Genomic DNA, 22,802 nt, shown 5'->3' on the forward strand with positions numbered 1-22,802 from the left:
TGATTTCTTTCTTTGAATGTTTTCTTTCATTGAGTTCTCTTCTTTCTTTCTTTTTTTATTGATACTTTTTTTTTGCCAAACTGTTAACATCTAAGACATAGCATGATAGTACATGCTTGAATGTGGCCCATTATTTAATAGGTACTCTGCCTACTTTTACCCAGGCTACCATTTTCTCATTACCAGTGATGTAAACGCGGAATGTGGTTGTGTCTCTGGTCAGCCAAGGACAGTCATAAGTAACACACCTTACAAGATGGCCCTGTTTTTACTTAATAGTTCATTAAGTTGGTTAACTAAATTTTGCATTTGTTTAATCGGCATATGGGACTAAGCCGATTTGTTACCCTATTTAAAAGAAACAGGTGCTATTTTCCTCATGGTCAAAAATAATGAGAACCGGAATGTTGTTTGGAGAAATGGACTCAAGCCCAAAGGATGGCTCTAGGACAGGGCACTGCTATTCTGAGTTACTTGTAAGACGGGAAAAGAGGAGGGAGAAGCAAGTAGGATAGGGAGGGAGGGGATAAGGCTTGGAATCGGAAGGACTCTCAATGGGCTGGACTGGGATCTGTAAACGCGGACGCAAATTAGTTTGTTTCGTTCAAGGCACCTGACGCGCTCAAAGGAGTATAATTTACCGACATAGGAGTTGCACAAATAACATTTGCAGAAGGAACTGTTGATTACAGCAAAATGCTCAAGTTATAGAGTCACCAAGGGGAAACGTCGGAATAATGTAACATTTTGTGAAATGAATCGTTCAATCTGTAAAGAATAGGTGGATCATAGAGGTAACCTTAGTTATTGTTCGTGTAGTTGATTATATCCCAAAACTTTACCTACAATGGAGAGTCGAATTTTGTTGACATGCATGCTGTCCTGCGTGTTCCTACGGTCGTCCATTGCACAGAACCCACTACCTGAAGCAGGTGAGTTTTGAAGGTGGTTGGCGGTGGGGTACCTGGGGGGTTAGGTAACAAAGGGAAACAGGATTGTAGTTATGTGTCGAATCACAACGGTCACAGTCATTTGAAACACGCGACAGTGATTAATAACCTGGAAAAAAGTATTGTTTAGTGATAGTCACAATTATCTTGTTGGTTATTTTGATAGTATTTAAATATGTAATTGATTAACAATATAAAAGGAGCAAGGTCCCACCCTTGCAGTTGAATGTGGAATATAACCTGTCACAGCGCTTAAAAGTTAAACTTGGTCGTGACTCAACTCAAGTCTGTCGGAGTGGGTTTAACAGTGTGACTCAGTGTGTACAGATCATCGGTCTACTCAAAGCCTATTCCATTTATAGAGACCAGAAGGGATTTGACTAAATTAACACGCAAATTACTTATGCCCTAAGCTTTTGATACCGATAAAGACCATGTTAAGTTTGAAGGGTTGTGGATACATACACCATGGGTCCACCTCTTCCCTCTGGACTGGAGATGTAAGCATATCATCATTCACTGGTCATGTGATAGGAGCATCATACAGCTTTGGAGTGTTTTAATTCCAGGAAAGGAAGTGCCAAGTTCCTCAGGCTCATTTAGCCTGTTTGAATGTACATCTGTAGCGTACCTGACTTGTATGTATGTATGTATGTATGTATGTATGTGTGCGTGTGTGTACGTATTAACACAATGCAAGCCATATCCAAACTAGCATCTCCTACCAAGAAAGCATGTGTGTACACTTTATTCATTCTTCCATTTCAAAGGCAGGAGTTCATCACTTTAATTCATAGCCCACCAATGCTGTTCACTTCCATGATTTATACATTTCATGACTCATGAGTTCAGCACTTGCAATAGAAGCTAATCATGACTACAACGATGGGTTCCATTCTGAAAGCCCTCTCCAAGATTCTCTCAAGAGTTGAACTCTGCTACTGAATGTTAGGTCCAAACATTTGGTATTAGATAAACACACATGCCCATAGAGGCTGAGAACAGGGAAGGACCACGAACCAAGAGTCCATATGTGCTTGGTAGCCCTGGCCCCTCCCACCTAGGGTGCTGCAGTGCAAAGTCCAAACAATAAGACAGATGGAGGGCATTTTAAGGAGGTAAGAGAGAATATGCGAGTGTGTTTGTTCATATATGCCTCAGTGCTCTTCTCTCAACACCGTTCTTATCAGTACAACCTCTCAATGTTAATGCGAAGGGTTAACAAATTCCCTGAGAGGTATCTTAAGAAAATAAGGAAATGTCCAACTAGCTGAGGTCAAACGTCGGGTAGGTGATTTCAGCAATATTGTCTTTGTGGGTACGATGTACTGGAACCAGTTCAATCACGCACACACGCACACAGTCTCTGTCTATGTCTCTCCTACTTTCTCTCCCTCTGCTTTTTGCTATGGTACATTCCTTCTTTTCTCTCGGATGGAACAGCCAATGCATACCTCCCCCTAACCCTTTCTTTCTCTGTTCCCCTCCCTCACACCAATACCCAGTAGCTCCACTGTTCTGCCACTCCCTCTTCACTCCCACTCTACTCTCTTAATACAGTTATATCATTCCCTTTCTGTCTTAATATGGACTCCTTGCTTCTTTTATGAAATGTGGAGAGTAGTTTTTCTTCCTCTGTGTTCACTGCGTGTGTTTGAGGGCATTGTGAGAAATTAGTTATATCATTCCCTTTCTGTCTTAATATGGACTCCTTGCTTCTTTTATGAAATGTGGAGAGTAGTTTTTCTTCCACTGTGTTCACTGCGTGTGTTTAAGGGCATTGTGAGAAATTAGTTATATCATTCCCTTTCTGTCTTAATATGGACTCCTTGCTTCTTTTATGAAATGTGGAGAGTAGTTTTCTTCCTCTGTGTTCACTGCGTGTGTTTGAGGGCATTGTGAGAAATTACACCTATCCGTCCCAACTCCTTCACAAGTTGTCTCGGCTTCTTCATCCCTATTTATAGTTTCCGTTGTTTTGCTTTGATCCGTTCTTATCTCTGTAATGACTTGTTTCTCACTTCCCCTCCTGTCTGCTCACGCCTCCCTTCTTAGTTTTAGTTGTCTCCTGCTTTCAGGCTTAAGGCTTCGCTATAAAGATTTTAATGACTGTGTGACTGTGTTATTCCAAGAAGGTGGATGGCGAGAGAGGGAAATTGTGTGTGTGTGTGTGTGTGCGTAGGGAGGAGACCAATGGAAAAAGTTGAGGGAGGAAGGAGGATTTTGAGAGTGCTAGCTGGTTAAGTGCTTGTTGAATATTCTCTTCCTATGGTTGCATAGCAAGCTACTGGGATTATACTCAAGCCTATAAATGTGTGGTAATGTTTTTAACATTCCACCTGTGTGTTTGTGATACTTGGGGAGCAAGACCACACGTTATCCTCATGATTATCTGTAATAATTAACTGTAAACATAAACTACCTGTAAACAACAGTTACACTGAGGACTTCATAATGGAACAGTTACAGGCAATGGAGCCCATTGTTATCGGCGGATAAACCTGTTTTCTTCGGGCTAAATATTGTTTTCTCTCTTTCTCCCAGTGCTCAACTGTTGCGAGGGCGACGTTCTCTTTCTATTGGACTCCTCGGGCAGCGTTTCGTCCTATGAGCATACCCGAATGCTCAGCTTCCTCTCCGAACTCCTCCTCCCGTTCTCATTGGGCGAGGACCAGGTCAGAGTAGGACTACTGCAGGTGGGCACCCAACCCCGCCTTGAGTTTGGCTTCAACTTCTTTAATACCCAAGCTGCTCTTCAGCGGGCGCTCAAGAGCACCAGGCCTCTTGGGGGCGACACCAACACGGAGGATGCCTTAAGGATGGCCCAGGATTCGGTGCTGAGGCCTGGAGGGGTAGGAGGGGCGAGGCCGGGGCTCCCCAGGGTGCTGGTATGGCTGACGGATGGAGTGAAACCGGGCGATGTGATTGAACCAACGGCGGAGCTGCGAGAGGAGGGTGTGGCGGTGTTGGTGGTGTCCACGGGCCACGCGAACTACCAGGTGCTGAGTCAGGTGGTGAGCCCGCCTGTCGAGTCGCACCTGTACTTTATTGACATCGATGACATGAGTATCATCACAGAGGACCTGAGGGACGCCATCATTGGTGAGTTTTGGTGGCGTTGGTGTGTGTATGTGTGTGTTGCGGAGGTAATATTTAGGCCTACCGTAAACTGCAGTGCGTCTTCTGAATGGAATACTTGTTCATTTTAAGAATTTCAGTAAAGGAGCTTAGCTTCTGGTTTCTGAAGCCGGGGGGGGATGTCACCGTAATTGAAGGCGACACGATTTCAATTGGAAAATGTCCTTATGTGCATAATCCCTGTTGCAATTTAAATCTTTGATTACCCTGCGTGTCATTTCCTAAATTGCCTGCACCTGAGTCAGACTTCCTTCTTCTGCCTTGCCGTCGTTCCACAACAGCTTACCACACTCTAACACACTATAATACCACACACTCCCAGAGACAGTGGGGCGAAAGGGAAAGATGATACCGTGCGTGTGTGTGTGTGTGACAGACTGTAAGGAGAGAGTTGGGGCTATTAATATAGAAATTATTCAACCCCCGTCCTATTCCCCTCACCACCATCCACCCTCCTTCCCCTCCTGTGCCCCCTGGAGTGCCAGATGTAGATATAAATAGACAGGAGAGTATATCTCTGGATAGATAGGGTAACAACCATAATGCACCCATGGACAGTAAAGTCAGTCTATGTAGCAGTAAGACATGATGCATGGAGTAAATGCGTCCTGTTCCCGTACTTCTGTGGGTATCTTTTACCCCGAGTCCTCTTTTAGGTGGCTGGCTGTTGTGTAGGAGGGGAACCATGCAAACTGGGTTGTCTATTTTGAGTGGTTTTATCGCACAGGCTTTGAATGTGTTTGGGGTCCTCTGTCTGTATGTCTGTCTCTCTGAAGAGCTTAAGCCTCTCTCTTCTGTAATGTCTGTCTGGCAGGACCCTTGGTATGCCTATTTCTGCAGGTGTTAAGTTTAATTATAATTATAGCTGTAGTTGATTAGATGAGAGCATCCCCATGTGATACTGTAAACACCGGGTGCCTCTCTGTCGGCAGTGTGGTCCAGTTTAGACCCACAGACTCCCATGCTTTCTCTTTCCGTTACTCATCCAATCAGAGATCATCCGGGCCGAGCGGCTCCAGGTCAGAGATGTGTCCACCGACAGTGCCGTGCTGCAGTGGAGGCCTGTATTAACCGGTCTGACCGGTTACTACGAGATCCGGTATGGACCAGTTCCTACCGGTACTGTGGGTGGAGGAGGCGGTGGCAGTACTGGTACCAGTCCTAGTACCAGCGGCGGTCAGTACCAGAGACTGACCCGGCCGGGGGACGCCAGCGACGTCAAGCTGACCGGTCTGAGGCCAGATACAACCTATTCAGCCACACTGACCCCCGAGTCCAACGAACATTTGTCAAACTCCCTCTCCGTCAACTTCACTACAAAGCCAGGTACATCTGCCTTCATTATCTACACAACAAGCGGGCGTACCAGCTATAGTTTATAATGTATGTTATCAGTCTATTTGAGTAGCAAATTTGAAACTCCTGTAGAACACTTTGATGCACTTGATTTATCTTATGTTATTGCATTGATACCATTGGGACATACGAATCAAATTAACCCCCACTTAGGTACTTAGTTCAAATGCTTTCAAGTAGTTTGTAATTTCTATTACAGAACACATTTAATTATGCAATAATTAATGCATTTCTGCTGAGTGTTAGATGATTATTATTTTAATCAGCTTTTAGAAAAGTTTTGGACTTTTGTTGTGGTATGTTCACCAAGGAAGAAACTCTCCTCTCTACTTCCCTTCTAAATGGTCTCTCCCTGTCCCTTGTCCCCTGTCCCCTGTCCCTTGTCCCCTGTCCACCGTCAGAGGTGATGAGCCCATCCACGGTGACCGTCTCCGAGTCTGGTGTGAACTCTGCGAGGGTGAGTTGGGGCCCTCTGCAGCCTGAGGCTGTGCAGAGCTACAAGGTGGAGTACTCTGCTCTGCCCGGGGGGAAGCTACACATCGTCACCACGGGCCGATGGCAGAACTCTACGGTTCTGACTAACCTGCAGCCAGACACTCAGTACCTGGTCACCGTGAGTGCCCGCTACTCCTCCGGGAAGGAAAGGGCCATGTCGGTGAAGATGTGCACCCAGGAAGGTAAGGAGCCTGGTGGGAAATGGGGGCCTTGGAAACTGGGTTAGGGATCATCTTACAATCCTTTAATCCTTCTTTTCTAAATAGAGGGAGGGGTTCACAGCTTAACTGCTTTTTGGCTTGTATTTCTACTCTCGGTTGACACTTGAATGGAGAAAGACCGCCTTGCGAACCCTGGGGTTTGTTTTGAACTAAAGCTAAATTAAATGATTAAATGTATTAAGTTAAATCTCTTATTTCTTCTCTCAATTTCTCTCTATATTTCCCTGTCACACTCAACCTCACACCTCCCCTTATACATCCTTCCCCTGTGCCCCCAGTGACACCAGCCCTAGCAGACCTGCAGTTGACCAATGTGGGCAGCGACTCTGTCCAGGTGGACTGGAAGGCCAGTGCCCAGGGTCTGAGGGGCTACTGGCTGACCTGGGAGGGCCAGGACCAGAGAGGCTCTTTAGGTGGGCCCCAGCACTCCTCCCTCTACCTGCCCTCCAGCTCCCTGTCCACCCGCCTCACACACCTGCCCCCCGCCGCCCGGGTGTGTGTGTCGCCCGTCTACCGGACGGCCCGTGGGGAGGGAATCTGCTGCTCTGCGCGGAAAGAAGGAGGAAGACTGTTTCCATGGAAACTACCGAACACAACACCGTATTCCATGGAATGACCTTTGTCATTGTTTCTCTAAACCCATCTTTCCCCTCTTTGTTTCTTTACCACTCTAGACGCTTTTTCATACGGCTACAGATCCTAGCACAACTTCTCTTGGCTGATCAGACAAGGACAGCAATTGAAGGGATGGTGAGGAAGGGTGGAATAGAAGCCAACTCTTTATTTTTCAACATGCTCTTTCACACACTACTCTTTCGCACACTCCTTCCTGGACACCATGTGTAAGATTGTGTGGCCTGCAGAGCACTTGTGTGCAATAGACACTATGCTCTAAGAAAAGTTACAATGCTGTCACCTACAAAAACCGAAGACTTCTTGCTTATTACTTTCACATTGTAGTCAATGTTGTACGTGGGCTAAACCTGTAATCTCACTGTGTATTTGTTTTATGTAGGCTTACAATGTACAAAAGGCTAGCATTGAAAATAATGTAGCTTTTCCAGTTCAAGAAGGGTCTAAAGTGAGGGAAGATGTGAGAAACATCCTATTTATTCAATGCACAGAGGATTTCTATCTTACTACATATCCTGTATCATTGGTTTTGTGTGTGGGAGTGCATGTCTGTGATCTTTGAGTATAATTGAAGGGCATGTTAACACAGGATCTCTAATAAGAGAGGACTTCAGAGCACTTGGAACCAATGAAAAATTACAAACAGACCTTCCACATGCCTTCACGTGCTTGCACACAGACTGCGTTTGAGAGATTTTAAGATAAAAACTGCTATTTACTGAATATTTGTACAGTCTATGTTTTCTGATATAAAGAAACATTAAACAGAAAGGTTAACAGACACAGTTCATTACAATTTTTCAGTGATGTTGTCTTAACAATATGGGGTCTGGAAGCAAAGATTTTTAAGTGGTCTCTACTGCCCTCTTCAGACAATTTTAGAAAATTGGTCATTTAAAGGTTGCACTGAATTTAGTATTCTGAACTTGATTTTATTTAACTATAGATTTCTTGATATTCTATGCAAATTAGTTGACATGTATGTTTTGGTAATAATACACTATTGGATTATGATGGTCTTACAAATTAAAATGATGTTCACACAATTTAGTCAGTTGGACATGCCTATGAAAGCAATGTACTATACATCCAACTTTTTTGTCTTTTTCTTTTTTTTCTTATATCTCATGTGAAAATTTGTGAAAATCATCAACCCATTCATAAAACTTTATTGGTGGTCTTTTTCCATGTAGGAGTACTTTTTAAAAGTTAAGTGTGCCAGTTGTTCAATTGGCTGATGAATAATGCTGTAAATGTTTCACTTTCATGTTTGGAAGGGTCAGCACACACAAATTGTAACAAGACATGGCACTAGATAGCTGTGAAACCGAAATTTAAGACATGCCTAACTAAGGGCCACTTTTCCACGTCTTCCCTACATGTTTTTCGTAATAGCATGTCAATGAACGGTTTAAAAAATATATATATATTTTGCTGGTATTTTCCAGTAATTGAAAAACACGAAAATGTGTTGACAAAAATCGAGGGTCAAGGATCAAAAATGTGTTTTCAATAATCAAGCTCAATATAAATAAACATGTAAATAACAAGACAACATAAAAAATTATTCTTACAGATTCAGAAGAGTATCCTGCTTGTAGAAGTCTGTTCAGATCGCAGTACAAATCTATAATAGTTTGCGAAACAGTTGTGCATTACTATCTGCTCGGATGTCATCATAGAATCCATTTGTGAGGAAAGTACAGAAATCCAGCACATCAAAACTTTCAAACAATGGTGTTTTAATGGACCAATATACTACCAAACTGTTTTGACTAAATCTCTCTATAGTAAACACTGAACTTGTCAACCTGTATGATGAGCATGTACACTGATAAGTGTTTTTGGCCTCACAGTAGGCTGATGTCTGTTTGCATTAAACCTCCCACCCTTAATCATTTAATAAAAAAGTAAATAAAAACCATTAATAACAACACATCAACTCTAATAACTAAAGATTGAGATTTATTGCAGCATTCCACACCATATCAGACAGAATGCATAACAATCATTAATTAACATGTCTTTTTTTTTTTGCTTTCTCTTTGGCTAGAAACAGAGAAAAACTCAATTCAGAAGGAGACAGAGAAGCCCATGATACACTGTATGGTCATTTGTGAAAATCTTTCCTCATTCACCAGCATCAGAAGAGTGTAGACAGTGTGTCTTATGAAGAGCCCAACCAAGTAGCAAACAAACCCTAAGCACACGATTGCTGACGAACACAAATACATATCAACTTCTACTTGCACATGCACGCGCGCCCACACACACACACACACACACGTATCTCAGGCACTGTACATTAGCAAAAAAATGCTGGTTGAAAACGTCATCCAATATGATTGAAGTTGATTGAATGTGCAAAACATTGCCATAATCCATCGCACTTCTAGTTTTGTTAGGCCATTCTGTTCTATTTTATATACTGAGTGTGTTGAGAGCGGGTACTAGAGTAACCGGTTCTGGCAGGTTCTGATTCTGGTCTGGTGCTCCTTTGCTCTGGAGGACCTTCTGACGATGTCTTTCCTCCTGCTTCTTCTTCTTCTCTACGCGCTGCTGCTCTTTACGTTGCTTGTTGGACACCTGAGAGGATTGAACACTTAAGTAGGGAATGCCAGACTAGAGAAGACCAAACAAGGTGTTGATGCATCTCTTCCTGTCACTGTTTGGTAGTGCTGGGAGGGAATGCAGTGTGTGGACGAGCCATACCTTGGGTTTGTGGGATTTGCTTCCCTCTGGTGGTTTCTTGTGGTCACTACACTCTGTTGGTTCACCCTGACAGGCAGAGCAAAATCCTGAGGCACACTGGGCTTGGCAGGACGGAGCTGGTAGCTCAGCATCCATCAGCCACTCTGCATTAATGGTGGCAGCACTCAGCTGGAACAGATTCTCCTCCTCACCTTAACGATACGGTGCAGAGAAATAAATAATTTACACACCGGATTGACTGCAATTTCTCGATTGCGAGGGGTGTGGTCTCTTGACAGTAAGATCTATCTCATAGGAAGGTTCCTTACAATACATCCCCCTGTTCTTGAGGGAGCTCAGGATAACACTGTCCTCTTCAGAGGGGCTGGGCGAGGGGGACTTCCCCCCGTCTGTCTGACCGCCCCCAAACTCACGCTGATGCCCTATGGCTTTCTGGAGGTTCTGAAAGTGAAATATTAAAAGATATTATATTTTTCAGGATTGGGATTTTTCTAATTCAATGAACACGTGCTGAAATCCCCCTTCACAGAGCCTTTTACTTGACAAAAAGGGAATTACTAGTATATCAAAGGGGTATCTAGTTTTGTGTCATATAAGTGTTAAAAAGAACTACAATCAGAGAATTAACTACAAACTACACCTGGGACATGTAGTTTGATTTCTTAAACCAAACTGTCAGCATAATGATTTCTAATGGTGCCTCAGTGAAAGTTTGTTGTCACAATGGCAGTTTTTATTTTGTATTTATATATTAGTTTTATTATTCACACATATTTAATTACCATTGCTCATATATATACTTCCAGGCCACAACACAAGGCAGGACTTTCTTACTCTAGGGCCTACCTCAATGCGCAGTAGAGCAGGGCTCTCAGAGTTGTCACCAATGGGTCGCACGCTGTCGTAATGGTCGCCGTAACGATAGGCAATGTGAAGCTCTCTACAAACCTGCTTCTCCACACCATTTATCTGAATTGGTAAGAGATCAGAAGTATCACTACAGGCATCTGTATTGCACTACACATAACATCTGAACCATACAGCATCTGTAAAAATGTTTAAGTTGAACATTACCGTGTTTCAAAGCGTCATTAAGAGATTCTATGTGTGTTTCAAGGTTACCAACACTTGTCTTTATGTCTTTGGACAATGAATATATGCCTCTGGCCATAGAATTAATCTTATAGGGTGGATACAGCTATTGTTTCCTACCTCCCACAGTGGAGTATTCAGCTGATGGATGACTACTTTCAGCTGTTGGCTGCGGGCGAAAGCCACAATGGCATCATTGCCAGCAAAAGTACCGGGTTGGGAGAGGTTGGATACTGGGTGAAAATGAAAGTGACAGAATAATGAATAGAATGGTTTTGAGTGACTCAACACTTTCTACATGACATTGTTATTGTCTTTTTACCCTGCCGTATTGAATCCACTAGGTTTTAACTCTATCATGATTACAATTACACGCACACACGCAAAATACAATCTGACCTTACTTTCTTTCCCACGCATTACAGGAGATTATAGTTTCTTCCAGGAACAAATTGGTTTAGCTGAGGTCATTTTTCTTACAATGCTGAGCAAATGGCATGTCATCCTCTACGAAGGGCTCAAAGTCGTGACGGTGTGACATCATGTACTGCACAGTCTCCTGACGCAGACGGAGGTGTCCTCGAGAGTGTCCCTCCAGCTGGTCCCCAAGGGCTCTGAACAGGCAGTTCCTACAGAGAGCAGAGCAGAGAGACTTGTAGTTGGCTACACGTACAATACCTGACTGAGGAATAAACCACAGGGTGAAGAGGCTGTTGTATCGTCTTACCCATCTCCAGGAACCTCTCTCAGCTTGAGCCCCAGAGCTTGGAGCTGATTGGAGAAGCTGACAAACTCCTCACCGTCGTCGGCACCGTCCTGAGGGCGGTTCTTGCGGTCCTTGGCTATGGCACGCCGGGCGGCGCGCTCATCCCGTTTCCGCTCCGCGTCACCCTTCCTGTTGCCGCGCACAGGTTTTCCTGTTTGCTTCCTGGACATGCTTACTGCTGTCTCCACAGATGTGAATACCTATGCTGGCACAGTGCTACAGATACAGGTCTCCTAATCACTGATGCATGGAGACCACTGAGTTCCTTAAAGATCAAAACCTGGTTGGAAGATAGATTTGATAGTAATTAGACATTTGTTTGAAGAGAATCGTGACACTGTACTAACACACAGCCAGACGAGGACTAGTTCACAACAGAGTACTACTACAACTATGTTTATGACTTATCCAACAAACTACAGGCTGTCATTAGCTGTCATTATGCATGTTTTTGGTTAGCATGCAGCTGGCGTGTTATTTTACATGCGGTATTGATCTAGACTCTAGTACGGTAGTAGTAACGACGTAGCCTAGCGAGCGCTGCATTAACTGGTTGGCTATAGATTTAGCTAAAAATGCAAGTTAAATTACATCAGATCAACCAACAGAACTGCAACATAGCTGCCGAACAACGAACGAAATGTGACCGGCACAGTGCCATTTTACATGTTTCGTTGATAAATGCGGTTAGTTAGTGACCGTGCTAGGGCGGCTAAGTTAGCTCTAAAGTTAACAGCTACTGTAGCTAACTGGCAGAAACAGCGAAACCACTGTTAACCGTAACACAACACGCCAAGTCATTCTTTATTATAATAAAAAAAGTATATAGCTAGCAAGTTCATCAAACTACTCACATTCCACAGTTTGTTGGATATGTCGACAATCGACTAAGACCTTAGAATATTTTACTTAAAGCTAATCAAGTACGGACTCGTGAGTTTTGTTTACAATCCTTTCCCCAAAAATTCTTCCGGATTCGTAATGAAAGTACGGTACGTTGAGTGGACCAAATGTTGTGTCATCATCCAGTTTGTTTGCTGATAAATGTCTGTCCACAATAGCTAAATTACTATTAATGGCGAAGCTAGAGAGAACTGACATCCGAAATGTAAATTATGATACAATAATAATTATGATAAAAATGTTTGAATAGGCTACAGATAAGGTTTTGTCCGACAATTTTGGACAATATTTTCAATGTTACAATCCAATCTCTCTTCGGCTGTATGTGCCTAGCCCTGCTTTTAAAGACTACATGGATAAAAAAGAGCTAAAGTAGGAAGCCAGAAGCCTCTTCTAAATATCTTCAATTTAAGTTGAGATAAAGCTAATAAGTTAACATAAGTAGTAAAAAGGTAGTCTGGATTTGCAATATCAACTCAATAAAAAAGTGAAGTATTAGCTGACGCCTGGCAGTCAAAAATCAAGCTTTGAGTCATATTCATGTTGCAAAGCTGTGTGTTTCAGTGTATGACTCAGGATAAGGTGGGAGGTGAGTTATGTGTTTTGAAGGAAAACAGGCCCCCATCATCACTCTCTTTTCTCTTTTCCTCCACTCTCCTCTTCTCTCCAAAAATCTGTTCCATCCTTTTCACCAATCCTCCTTATGACAACATGTCGTTGGAGAGAATGTGTGTGGGGGAGGAGTGGGTAGAAGAGAGAGAGAGAGAGAGAGAGAGAGAGAAAGAGTGAGAAAGAGAGAGAGTTGCACACCAGCACCACAGTGAGTAAAGAAACAGCCCCGGGACTTAAAAATGCAACAGTAACAGGATGAGAATAAAAAACTACAGGAAGACAGAATCTAAGTGAAATGTCATTCCAGTTTCAGTGGCTACAAACGGAACAAAATCAGGTCAACATGATGTCTGAGTCTGTATATTATGTATTTGTTCTGGCACATGGAAATATTGCAGAGTGCTAAATTAAAATAAAATAAAAAAAACAAGGTTTATTTTTCATATGAATCTTTTCAGACAGACCGAACTGTGTGCTATACCAAAGATGCAAAGTTGCCCGCTCTTTTAACCAATTTGTTCCAATCCACAAGGAGGAAGATATCCATTGGTTTCTGTAGATCGGCTTTGGCCAATCGACTATCGCCCGGGTGGCTACTGTCCAAGGTCCTGAACTGTGAGTGGGCCCGCGTGCCTGGATGCCAACCTCGAGCCTAACCTATAGGGAAAAAACATAGGTTGTTAATACATCGTTCCTTTAACACAAGTTTTCTTGCAGTGTGTTGATTTTGGATCACGCCAAAGTGTTTTGAAGGATTGAGACGTTTGGGATATAGCCTACTTTTTGACATTTACCCTGGGATAATGTTCAACATGAACATCTCAGTTTGTTCTAGATGGACAGAGCTCCTGGAGATAAGTGACCGAGCTTGAGAATGAAGTAGGCTATGTGCCAGAACATGTAAGAATTGTTTTGACTTATATGATTTTTATATGATCACGACTAGGTTAGGAATTAGAAAGCTAAATTGGCAAGCTTGTGTGAATATGAACACAGCCCGGCGAAATGGCGCAGAATCAGAAAATTAACTGCAACGTCTAGAGAGAAAGACACACAGAGAAAAAAAAGAGAGAGAGAGAGAGAGAGTGTGTGTGAGAGAGAGAGAGAGAGAGAGAGAGAGAGAGAGAGAGAAAGGGTATGTGGCGATGGTGATTTAAACGTCTAACGCCTGGAGAAAAAAGTATAGAAAGTAAACCGCTGCAAACGTAATTGGAATTATCCGGTCGACTGGATCTGAATGTTTGCATCAGAGAAATGAGATGAACATATTTTCTGTTTTCATCTTCTCTCCGTAGGATATCTCACGCCCACAAATACACACACACACATACACACACACGCGCGCGCAAAGGGATGGTGGCGGTGGATGCTTCTGGTTGCGATAAGACAAGATGGGATAATCATGCATGTCTGTCTCCGGGCGTTGATGCAGTTGCCGTTGCCTGATCTCAACTGGACTGAGGGTAGGGTGGGTCCAGTTCCGACTGGTTCTATGTCTCGATTTAGTTTGATCGATGTTACCAAGCCATTTCTGTGTACAAAGAGGACAAGGACTACTAAGAAACGTACTATTGCAATTATTTGAAATATCTAGACTATAGGCAAGAGCAATTGAGTGTTCATCGATGGAGGGTCCTATTTATCGATAACTCGTCAATTAACTAATTGTACGGCGGGAATAACGTGCTGTCTTGAGGGGGCCATAATCCTGGAGGATATCCCTGTTCAACGACCGGCTAACCCTTTTTCACGTTTGCTGAATTTTTCTGAATGGGATCGTAGCGTTGAGCGCTGTTGTATTGGTTATCAGGGTGCCTGGAAAGCCTCTATACCAGCACCTTCGTTCAGCCAAACCCGGCGCTACGCAACGCGCAACTATTCACGACCCGGTCCGCAACATTGAATCGACACGTTGCTGTAAGAGGAGAATAGAGTGAAGGCTAGTGAGTGCTTGTGTCAAACGGGTGGGGGGGAAGGAGGACACCGGGCCGGCTCAGCTCCTGCAGCTACGCCGTTTCATTGCACACCAATCTGGCGAGTTTCAAGGGACGGAGAGTCAGGTGTAGTCAGGGCGCCTCAATGAGCGTCTCCTCCCGGGACAGAGTGCCTAGAGCCCAGCCGGAGCGTTTGCAGTGCCGCGGGTAGAGGAGTCTCGAGCACAGCGGAGAGTTTGGAAGTTTTGATGCATATGATCACAACCACCATGATTTTTATGATTCTTGGTGCTTCAGTTGTTATGGTAAGATGTTTATTTTATTTCAACAACATCATGAATTATCTCACTGAGCACCACATCGGTTTAAAACTTAGGACTTAGGCCTCGGATAAATAAACACATTTCTGTATAAGACACAGATCGTTGGCCTTTTTAAAGTGGGCTAGCCTACCTATAATTAACCAGGACTATCATAAATAAGTAATATCCAGTCCATTTAGGAGGAAGAGTGTTTTCCAAATAATTCTACTGGATTTCCAGTAGCTTTTTCTGTTTCCATTGAAACTGACTGCCATGCCAGGTCATAATGATGCTATGTTGGAAATAGTGCTTGTCATGTCCCAGTTGACTCGAATGGTTCTTTGCAGGCAATAGCCTGTTTAATGGACATGAACGCACTACTGGATCGCTTTCACAACTACATCTTACCGCATCTACGAGGAGAGGACCGAGTCTGTCATTGCAACTGTGGAAGGTAAAAACCCAACAGCACACAATAATTGGTTAGAAAATAATGTGTGACACATTTCATACGAAGGGGCAGCGTGAAAAACGCTGGGATTCTCTCTGTCAAATTATAATTGCTCAATAGGCCTCTAGAATGATTTCTGTCGATGAGCCATTCTCACAAGCTCTTAAATGTAACATACCCTACTCAATGCTTAATCCCGTGAAATACTCACTAATTGATGTCGAATGTGATTTTATCCGTGGGTTGTGTCTCACGGTATAAGACTTGTTTACGATGCAGTGTTTGACGGTCTCAATGTAGGCTAGCAGTGATTCCGTTTTACTGCATACGAAGGTGTGCTGGAGCCATAAATATGTAATGAATTATGATAAATAAGGGATCCTTTTGAACGCTTGTAGCTCACACAGTTGATAGGCTTCTGAGCATCAAGTACGTTTTTAGTTTTTCTTATCTGACAGAACTGTAATATGAAGCCAATAGTTATTAGCCAATTACCAACTGATTATGAGGACGGGAAATTCAACCTGATACATGCTTGAAAAAATGACTTCTCTTATGTTTGGACAGCCCAAGCATACATCAAGTTGTAATTATCTGGTGTTTATCAAAACCACCAATTATTTAGGCCTACTATAAACAGTAGTATAAACAATAAACAAACAAAGCATAATTTATACTAAATCCGGAGATTGATTTAAAGCTTCAAATCAGGACAGAGATCTTAGTCATGGAGTGGGGTGCCTTTGTGTCTTTCATCTTGTTTGTATTTTTAAGTGAAGTGTCCTATCTTGATTAAGGGTATGGCAACAGTGTCCTGCCAGGTTTGGGAAGAGCCTGTGATGCAGTGAATACGCACACAGCTTTAACTGTTATTAGGTTATTAAGGTATGAATTGTCTGCTCAGGCCAGCAGTTGAAGGTCCTAGTTGTCTATATATCATATCCCATATAAGGCTATATGCAAAGGTCGGTCTGTGGTCAATGTACATAGCATTTGGCTTATTGATTCACTAAATTATCTGTAAACAGGCATTTACCTATCTGTCATGGTGTTAGAGTAATGCCATTTTGTGTTGTGGCCAGGTTCAGTCTGACATCCAGATATGGGTCATCAGGTATTTGTGAGATTAGCATTGTCATTGAGGGATAATCTAGGAAAAGCTTTTTGGGAGGCAGCTCTCAAACACTCCAACACTTTTGGAGGCTTTTTGCAGGGTATGTATCTTGGCTATTATGTACCATGGACAGGCCAAGGTTGGAGATGTGATTTGTAGAGTAATACTTTTTTCAATGCCTTTTCAATGCCTCTGTGCCTGCATTGTGTGTGACTGTATATTTTTCTGTCGGGGCTGGTATTCTTGCCACCATCAGAAGTTAGATGACCATGCATGTATATGGTCATCTAATTCCCTTCCTCACATTTAATACAATATTTTGGGGTAACACAAACACGTTTCATTGATATCTATGGGCATAAAAAACGTTAATTTCTGAACCATACTGATATTGTAACTGTCTGTTTACTACAAACTATACTTGTAGTCCAGGGTATTCACTGTCAAATGAATGTCTTTCACTGACCTGGAAAATGCTCCTAAGTAAGAGTTTTACGTAAGATGTTTACACTTTGAGGGTGAATGTTAAGCGGAATAGACAAGATGAAAAGGGAGAGAGCACCTGAGCTTGAATGCTGAGTCTACCTTTTGAACGTGAGGTTTTGAGGCGTCATCGCGTTGGCGGGTGCACACCTAGTCAGGCTTGAGGACACGTCCACTGTCATTTCATTTGGCAGCAGAGACTGCATGGGAGCCGGGAGGCCCCTCTACTGCTCTATGACGGGACTCTGTGGGGCTCGGACTTCCAATCACCGGATGGGGTACGGTCCTGTTGTTCGCTGTTTAGAGGAACAAGTGTCCCTGGCGTCAGATTGATTGTGAATGGTGGTCAGTACGTATCAATGACGGAATGACGGAATTTCAGTAATTGGATGAGGATTATGAGTGTGTGAAGGGGATTCCGGCAGATCCTGGTTCCAGTTTTGGTAGTAATATTGCTTGAAACTGCTGTTTGAGAAAGTCTCTGGGTTCAGTGTGGAGAAGCAAAAGATTGCAGTTTTCGCTAGTCGACACCAACACTGTAAAATCCACAGTTCCCCACACGCACATTGTGTTCTGTTGAAGTCACTGTCACTTGAACAATCACTTGATAGTTCATAACTCCACATCCTTTCTCCAATACATTACATATTCCTTATTCATCTTTGTCTCTCTCCCCTCTCACTATCACCTCTGGAAATGTGCTTTCATCAAACAACAACAACAACAACAGAAAATACACATGATTTTCCATCCATTATTCTTTTAAATTTCCAATAACAGCAACCGAAACCCTTCCACCATCTTTCCACAGGCACCACGTCCACTACGTGATCCCGTACGATGGCGACCACTCTCTGGTGGACTCGTCTGAGAACTACTTCGTCAGTGACAGTGTGACCAAGCAGGAGATGGACTTGATGCTGGGCCTGCTGCTGGGGTTCTGCATCAGCTGGCTCCTGCTGTGGCTGGATGGGGTGCTGCACTGTGCCGTCAGGGCCTGGAGGGCCAGCCGTTACTATGGTGAGTCAACCAGCTCACTAGCATGGTGGTGCTCTGGTTCGATAAACAGCTGTACTATGTGTGGTACAGTACAGTGATAATTCCACTACCAAGTAACATTTATGGAAAGGTGTAAGAAAAAGGAACCGCCACGTTCCCCCACCCCCCTTCTCCTCCTCCTGCCACCCACCCCAAAGACAATGTTGTATTGATAAAGCGGTTGGGCCCCTGTTTATATTACAAAGAGAAATGTTTCAATGCAGAGGATGCCCGCTGTATCGCAGAGTAGACTTGGCAGTTGTGCTAAGGTTTCAGAATGGAATTACTGAACCAGTGAGAGACATAGTGCAGGACACATCGATAACTGTGCAACCACGTAGGCGAAATATAGAATATTGAGAAACTCCGAAATGGTTTCCGTAAAACATTCGCCAGGACAGGTATATATTTCTGTACATTGTAAAGATACGCATCGATGACCAGGATCGTGCCAGTGTGAAAGAATATAAGAATAATCCTATTCATCTTCTCCAGTATTTTACCCTTATGTATGTGTTTGAATATTCCATAAACATCAGTTTTCTCTTGTGTACCTCTTTGTCTAAAATAAGACCTATAACTTTGGATTTTGCTGGGAGCTATTAAAAAAAAAAAAAAAAAGCTGCTCTTTCTTGAACCATTTTAGAATTTAGAACACTAGACTAATTCCTGAACTGTGAAGAGTTCCAGATCTTTCAGGCCTGACAAGGGTTCCATATAGTACCTTTAGTTGTCGTAGGCTCTATGTCATATAGAGTCTATGACCTATATGTTCTGGCAGCCCAGAGGAGCTCCTTAAAATGTTCCCCACAGCTAAGTGCATCTCTCTAGTAGGTGTCAAGTTATATTAATAACCAATTACTTCCATTAAAATCACCACACAATGGCGGGGGGTGGGGTGATTTGAAGAGAGCTCCTTTTACTTTACAGTGAAAAAGATTGATGCTATATATTTTGGACATGTGTTCCATTTATGTTGTTTCTAAGTCAGCACTGAATAGAGAGCATGGAGCTTAAATTTCAACCATACAAAAATATCTCTGATGTCAGCCCTTGTATTGACAGTATGTACACGCAAACATACAGTATAGCAGTGCAGCAGTGAGTCAATACACCATCTCTGCTGAGGCGTCAGCATATTACGTACCACACATCCAGAAAACAAAATTACCAGTTGAAAGCCTACATCCATATGCATTACCTCTAGGTGTTGAGTGATGGTTATAGCTGTTTCTAAGCACTGGAATCCTAGAGAATGCAGGGAATGCCCCTCTGATGGTGTGTTTGGCTGTGACGTTGATGGCGGGTCAGAGTCGTTTAGCCTGCCTGAGATGGGGAGTGAAGGTGAGGCTGACGGAGCGAGACGTGGGTGGGGGTGGTGTTGGAGATACTGTCACATCCCCACCCCCACCTATGCTCTCTCCCTCCCTCTCTCTCATTCTCTCACTCTCTCTCTCCCTCTCTCTCTTTCTCTCTCTCTCACACACACACACACACACACATTCTCTCTCCTCGGTAGCTATAAATAGAATGAGAGGGAGCAGCTGGAATGGCGGGCGAGGGGAGAAACATGTTCGCTTACATACACACATATACACACACACACATACACACACAGCATTGAGGTGCACATTGATTCTTTTTTTCTTTTTATAATTCTAAAAATAAAATCTACAGCCCAAGCTTCTTCCCCTCTCCATTCAGTTATTGAATCTACTCCCCAATCTATTTTCTTTACACAGCCTCTCAGTGGTGAAGATGTGGTCGTTTTTCTTTTTGTATATTGCCATGAATATCTAATGTATTTTTCTTCTGGCACCCATGTCTTCTTTTGGAAATACATTTCATATAACAAAATAGAAAAACAAAGAGATAACAAAAAAGGGGTAAAATGATGACTTGGCATAACCATTTCTTCCTTCCTGCCTCCACAAAAGACCTTTACATTTATGCCCTTACCCCACTTTCCGCATTACATTACCATTTTAATTTTTCTCCTGACTCCATCTCCATCTTTCCATCCTTTTATTCAAATGAGAAGAGGAACCTGTCTCGTTTTCTCTTTTCCTTTGGATACCCTTCAGAACAGTCCTTGTGGATTGCATACCCATTCACAGCTATAAATAATTCCCCCCTCCCTCCCCCTGACTCCCTCCCTCCCCGCCACCTGCCTCCTCCCCCAGTCCTCCCTCCCCCTCCAACCTCTAGCGGGGCCATTTGCTAGTGGGTGTGCAGTCTGGGACCCTCCCTCCTCCCCTTGCTGTCTCAGTGGCCCTTGCTTTGCCAGCTACGTTCCACACGTCTGACACAGACAAATCCCTGCACTTCTATTCAAACCCACACTGCGTCGCACACACACATGTCTCGAGGGAGAAAATCTGGATCATTTAGTTTCAGTTCCTGTTTTTAAGATTTGAATGGAAATTACAGTTTGGAAGAAGCACTACACAGGCTGGTATGGTCTGAGTGGTTGGAATGATCAAGGTTTTGTCACTGTGTTATTCACTGTGTCACACATGCATATGGTTTTATTATCATTATATGTTTATGGTTATATATTTTATATAGATCCAACCTTTATTTCACCAGGTTAGTCCAATTGAGATGAGCCTATTTTAATTAAAAACCTGATCTACATAACAACCGCATGCACAGGTAAATTACCGTATAGTGTACAACAAACATGATCAATTCAAAGATAGAGCATCAACAAAGGACATTTATTACAGAGTAGTATAGGTCTGAAGTTTACTTGGGCATTGAATGCACTCTAATAGATTGATTCTCAGCTCATCCAATAGCGTAATGCCCCTGTCCAGAAGCTTCCACTCCATTTACTGTTGTGTTTTACTCACTTTTCTCACTTCACAGATTTGGCAGGAATTTTGTGATACAGAGAAACAACCTAAGTGGCAAACTCCCACAACATATTAAATTACAAAACTCTGTATTACACACCCAAAATGTATGTATTAGGCGTAATAGTTGTAAATACAGCATTGTGGTTTTTTTCTACTGTCATCTATAACTAGTCAATAGAGATTCAGGCAATAAATATTGTTGATGTTTTGGTAACTTTGCCTCACTGATCTCATTGACCCTTCCCACTCTCCCCCTGTCTCCCCCTTCTGTCTTGTCTCTCCACTCTCCCCCCTGTCTCCCCCTTCTCTGTCTACTCTCTCCACTCTCCCCCGTCTACTCTCCCCCTCTCTTAACTCACTCTCCACTCTCCCAGACACCCCTTCCTGGTCGTGGCTGCCCCAGTTCTGCAACCTTCGAGACCTTCGTCGCCGTGCCCAGCTCAGACAGTTGGAAGACTCCAGCGGTAACATGGTCCACATCAAGCAGAAGCTCTACCACAACGGCCACCCCAGCCCCCGCCACCTCTGACTTTTAAACAAGACCCCCAACCATCTCCTCCTCCCCCACTCCTTACCCCAAACTGCCCCATGGCCAACTGCTGCCTCAGAGACCCTTGAAAACTGCCCTGTCACTGTTCATAACACACCCCCTCCACCCCCCCCACCCCAAGACGGAACTTTCTTACGACGACCTGACTGACGAAACAACCGACCCCACAACTCAAGCAGAGAAAGAAGAACATGATAGTTGCCACTGAAATATTGTCTTATGTCCACTATTGATGGAGGGGAAAAAAAAACTTTTTAAGGGTGTTTTCTGTATAGACATTTTATGTGTTCATTGTTGAAACTTGGCATGCTCTTTTAGAACAGGGTAACAGTGTATGAAATGGGTGGAGAGAATCGGGTGCCATGATTATATCTTTTTTTCTGTTTGGGTTGGAGTGTATTTGACTTGTTAGAAAGGGGGCTTTTTGTGATTGGATGAATAGGTTGCTGCTTCTGTAAATAGTTATAAATATATGGGTGTGGAACTTTAAAGGGTGTGAGGAAGGGGGGGGGGATTGTGTGTCAAGAGTAAACCTGATGGACTGTATGGAGAAAAACAGAACGTTAAGTCAGATGACTGGAAATGAACCGTGTGATTTCTGCGACAAAAAAAAACACAGATTAATTAGCTTTGTTACTTAGTGAATTAAATGAATGTATTCATTTTACTTGTATATATTTGAGGGGGAGGGGAGCCTATGCTTGAGGTCTGGGTTCTCTGTGCTGTGTTATAATATAGTTTTATGAGAAATGAGAGGAAAAATTGATGCCAGCCAAGATAAGACAGAGACCATTCAGTGCTTCCCTCGTCTTCCCAAAATCATGTCCAATAGCACTTCCCGATTAGCTAGATCCAATAACCTCATCCTTATCAGAAGCAACCAGCCTATCAGTAGAGGGAACCCTCGCTCTGTCCCCCCTCCCCCTCTTTGTCCAGACATTGCTGTTGTGAGGATGAAATGTCTGTTTTATTAAAAGTGCCATTGAAGCACAACAGTGACCCCTAACGTTTGAATGTGTCGTTCCCTCAACATCAGTGTGTGTAGGCTTGTTAGACATTGTGAGAGGGTAATCTCAGAACAGGACTCATGATATGGTATTCATCTTTAACTGGCGGGGAAATTGTCCATTTTAGAGGCAAGCTATGTATATAATGGGTCAAATTATATGTTGGTATGTAAAGATAGCCGCG

At 43.2% G+C, this 22,802-nt stretch overlaps 3 protein-coding genes across 3 annotated transcripts; 2 read left to right on the forward strand and 1 right to left on the reverse strand.

Moving 5' to 3' along the window:
* Positions 1-187: 187 nt before the first annotated feature.
* Positions 188-7,973, forward strand: vwa1 (von Willebrand factor A domain containing 1). Its single transcript, XM_047039838.1, has 5 exons — positions 188-932; positions 3,495-4,052; positions 5,082-5,414; positions 5,846-6,121; positions 6,439-7,973. The coding sequence occupies exons 1-5, from the start codon at positions 848-850 to the stop codon at positions 6,774-6,776; spliced, it is 1,590 nt and encodes a 529-aa protein (XP_046895794.1). The 5' UTR covers positions 188-847; the 3' UTR covers positions 6,777-7,973.
* A 763-nt stretch (positions 7,974-8,736) lies between these two features.
* On the reverse strand, positions 8,737-12,353 carry otud3 (OTU deubiquitinase 3). Its single transcript, XM_047039839.1, has 8 exons — positions 12,218-12,353; positions 11,325-11,643; positions 11,078-11,226; positions 10,718-10,830; positions 10,352-10,474; positions 9,814-9,946; positions 9,506-9,696; positions 8,737-9,379 (listed from the first exon to the last, which is right to left on the reverse strand). Exons 2-8 carry the CDS (start codon positions 11,531-11,533, stop codon positions 9,215-9,217), a joined length of 1,083 nt encoding a protein of 360 aa, XP_046895795.1. The 5' UTR covers positions 11,534-11,643; positions 12,218-12,353; the 3' UTR covers positions 8,737-9,214.
* A 1,805-nt stretch (positions 12,354-14,158) lies between these two features.
* On the forward strand, positions 14,159-22,603 carry tmem240a (transmembrane protein 240a). The gene is made up of 4 exons (XM_047040432.1): positions 14,159-15,117; positions 15,462-15,568; positions 17,974-18,182; positions 21,436-22,603. Exons 1-4 carry the CDS (start codon positions 15,061-15,063, stop codon positions 21,588-21,590), a joined length of 528 nt encoding a protein of 175 aa, XP_046896388.1. The 5' UTR covers positions 14,159-15,060; the 3' UTR covers positions 21,591-22,603.
* Positions 22,604-22,802: the final 199 nt, after the last annotated feature.

Source organism: Hypomesus transpacificus, chromosome 18, assembly GCF_021917145.1.
Source record: "Hypomesus transpacificus isolate Combined female chromosome 18, fHypTra1, whole genome shotgun sequence".
In the NCBI taxonomy this organism is placed as follows: domain Eukaryota; kingdom Metazoa; phylum Chordata; class Actinopteri; order Osmeriformes; family Osmeridae; genus Hypomesus; species Hypomesus transpacificus.

Excerpts from the sequence above, each read along its gene's own strand:
- vwa1 (XM_047039838.1), top strand. The coding sequence starts at position 848 with ATGGAGAGTCGAATTTTGTTGACATGCATGCTGTCCTGCGTGTTCCTA. Across the intron at positions 4,053-5,081 it reads CCTGAGGGACGCCATCATTG|AGATCATCCGGGCCGAGCGG; the intron begins GTGAGTTTTGGT and ends TCATCCAATCAG. Across the intron at positions 6,122-6,438 it reads GAAGATGTGCACCCAGGAAG|TGACACCAGCCCTAGCAGAC; the intron begins GTAAGGAGCCTG and ends CTGTGCCCCCAG.
- otud3 (XM_047039839.1), bottom strand. The coding sequence starts at position 11,533 with ATGTCCAGGAAGCAAACAGGAAAACCTGTGCGCGGCAACAGGAAGGGT. Across the intron at positions 9,947-10,351 it reads CTGCTCTACTGCGCATTGAG|AACCTCCAGAAAGCCATAGG; the intron begins GTAGGCCCTAGA and ends TTTCACTTTCAG. Across the intron at positions 9,380-9,505 it reads GCAAATCCCACAAACCCAAG|GTGTCCAACAAGCAACGTAA; the intron begins GTATGGCTCGTC and ends CAATCCTCTCAG.
- tmem240a (XM_047040432.1), top strand. The coding sequence starts at position 15,061 with ATGCATATGATCACAACCACCATGATTTTTATGATTCTTGGTGCTTCA. Across the intron at positions 15,118-15,461 it reads TTGGTGCTTCAGTTGTTATG|GCAATAGCCTGTTTAATGGA; the intron begins GTAAGATGTTTA and ends GGTTCTTTGCAG. Across the intron at positions 18,183-21,435 it reads GAGGGCCAGCCGTTACTATG|ACACCCCTTCCTGGTCGTGG; the intron begins GTGAGTCAACCA and ends CCACTCTCCCAG.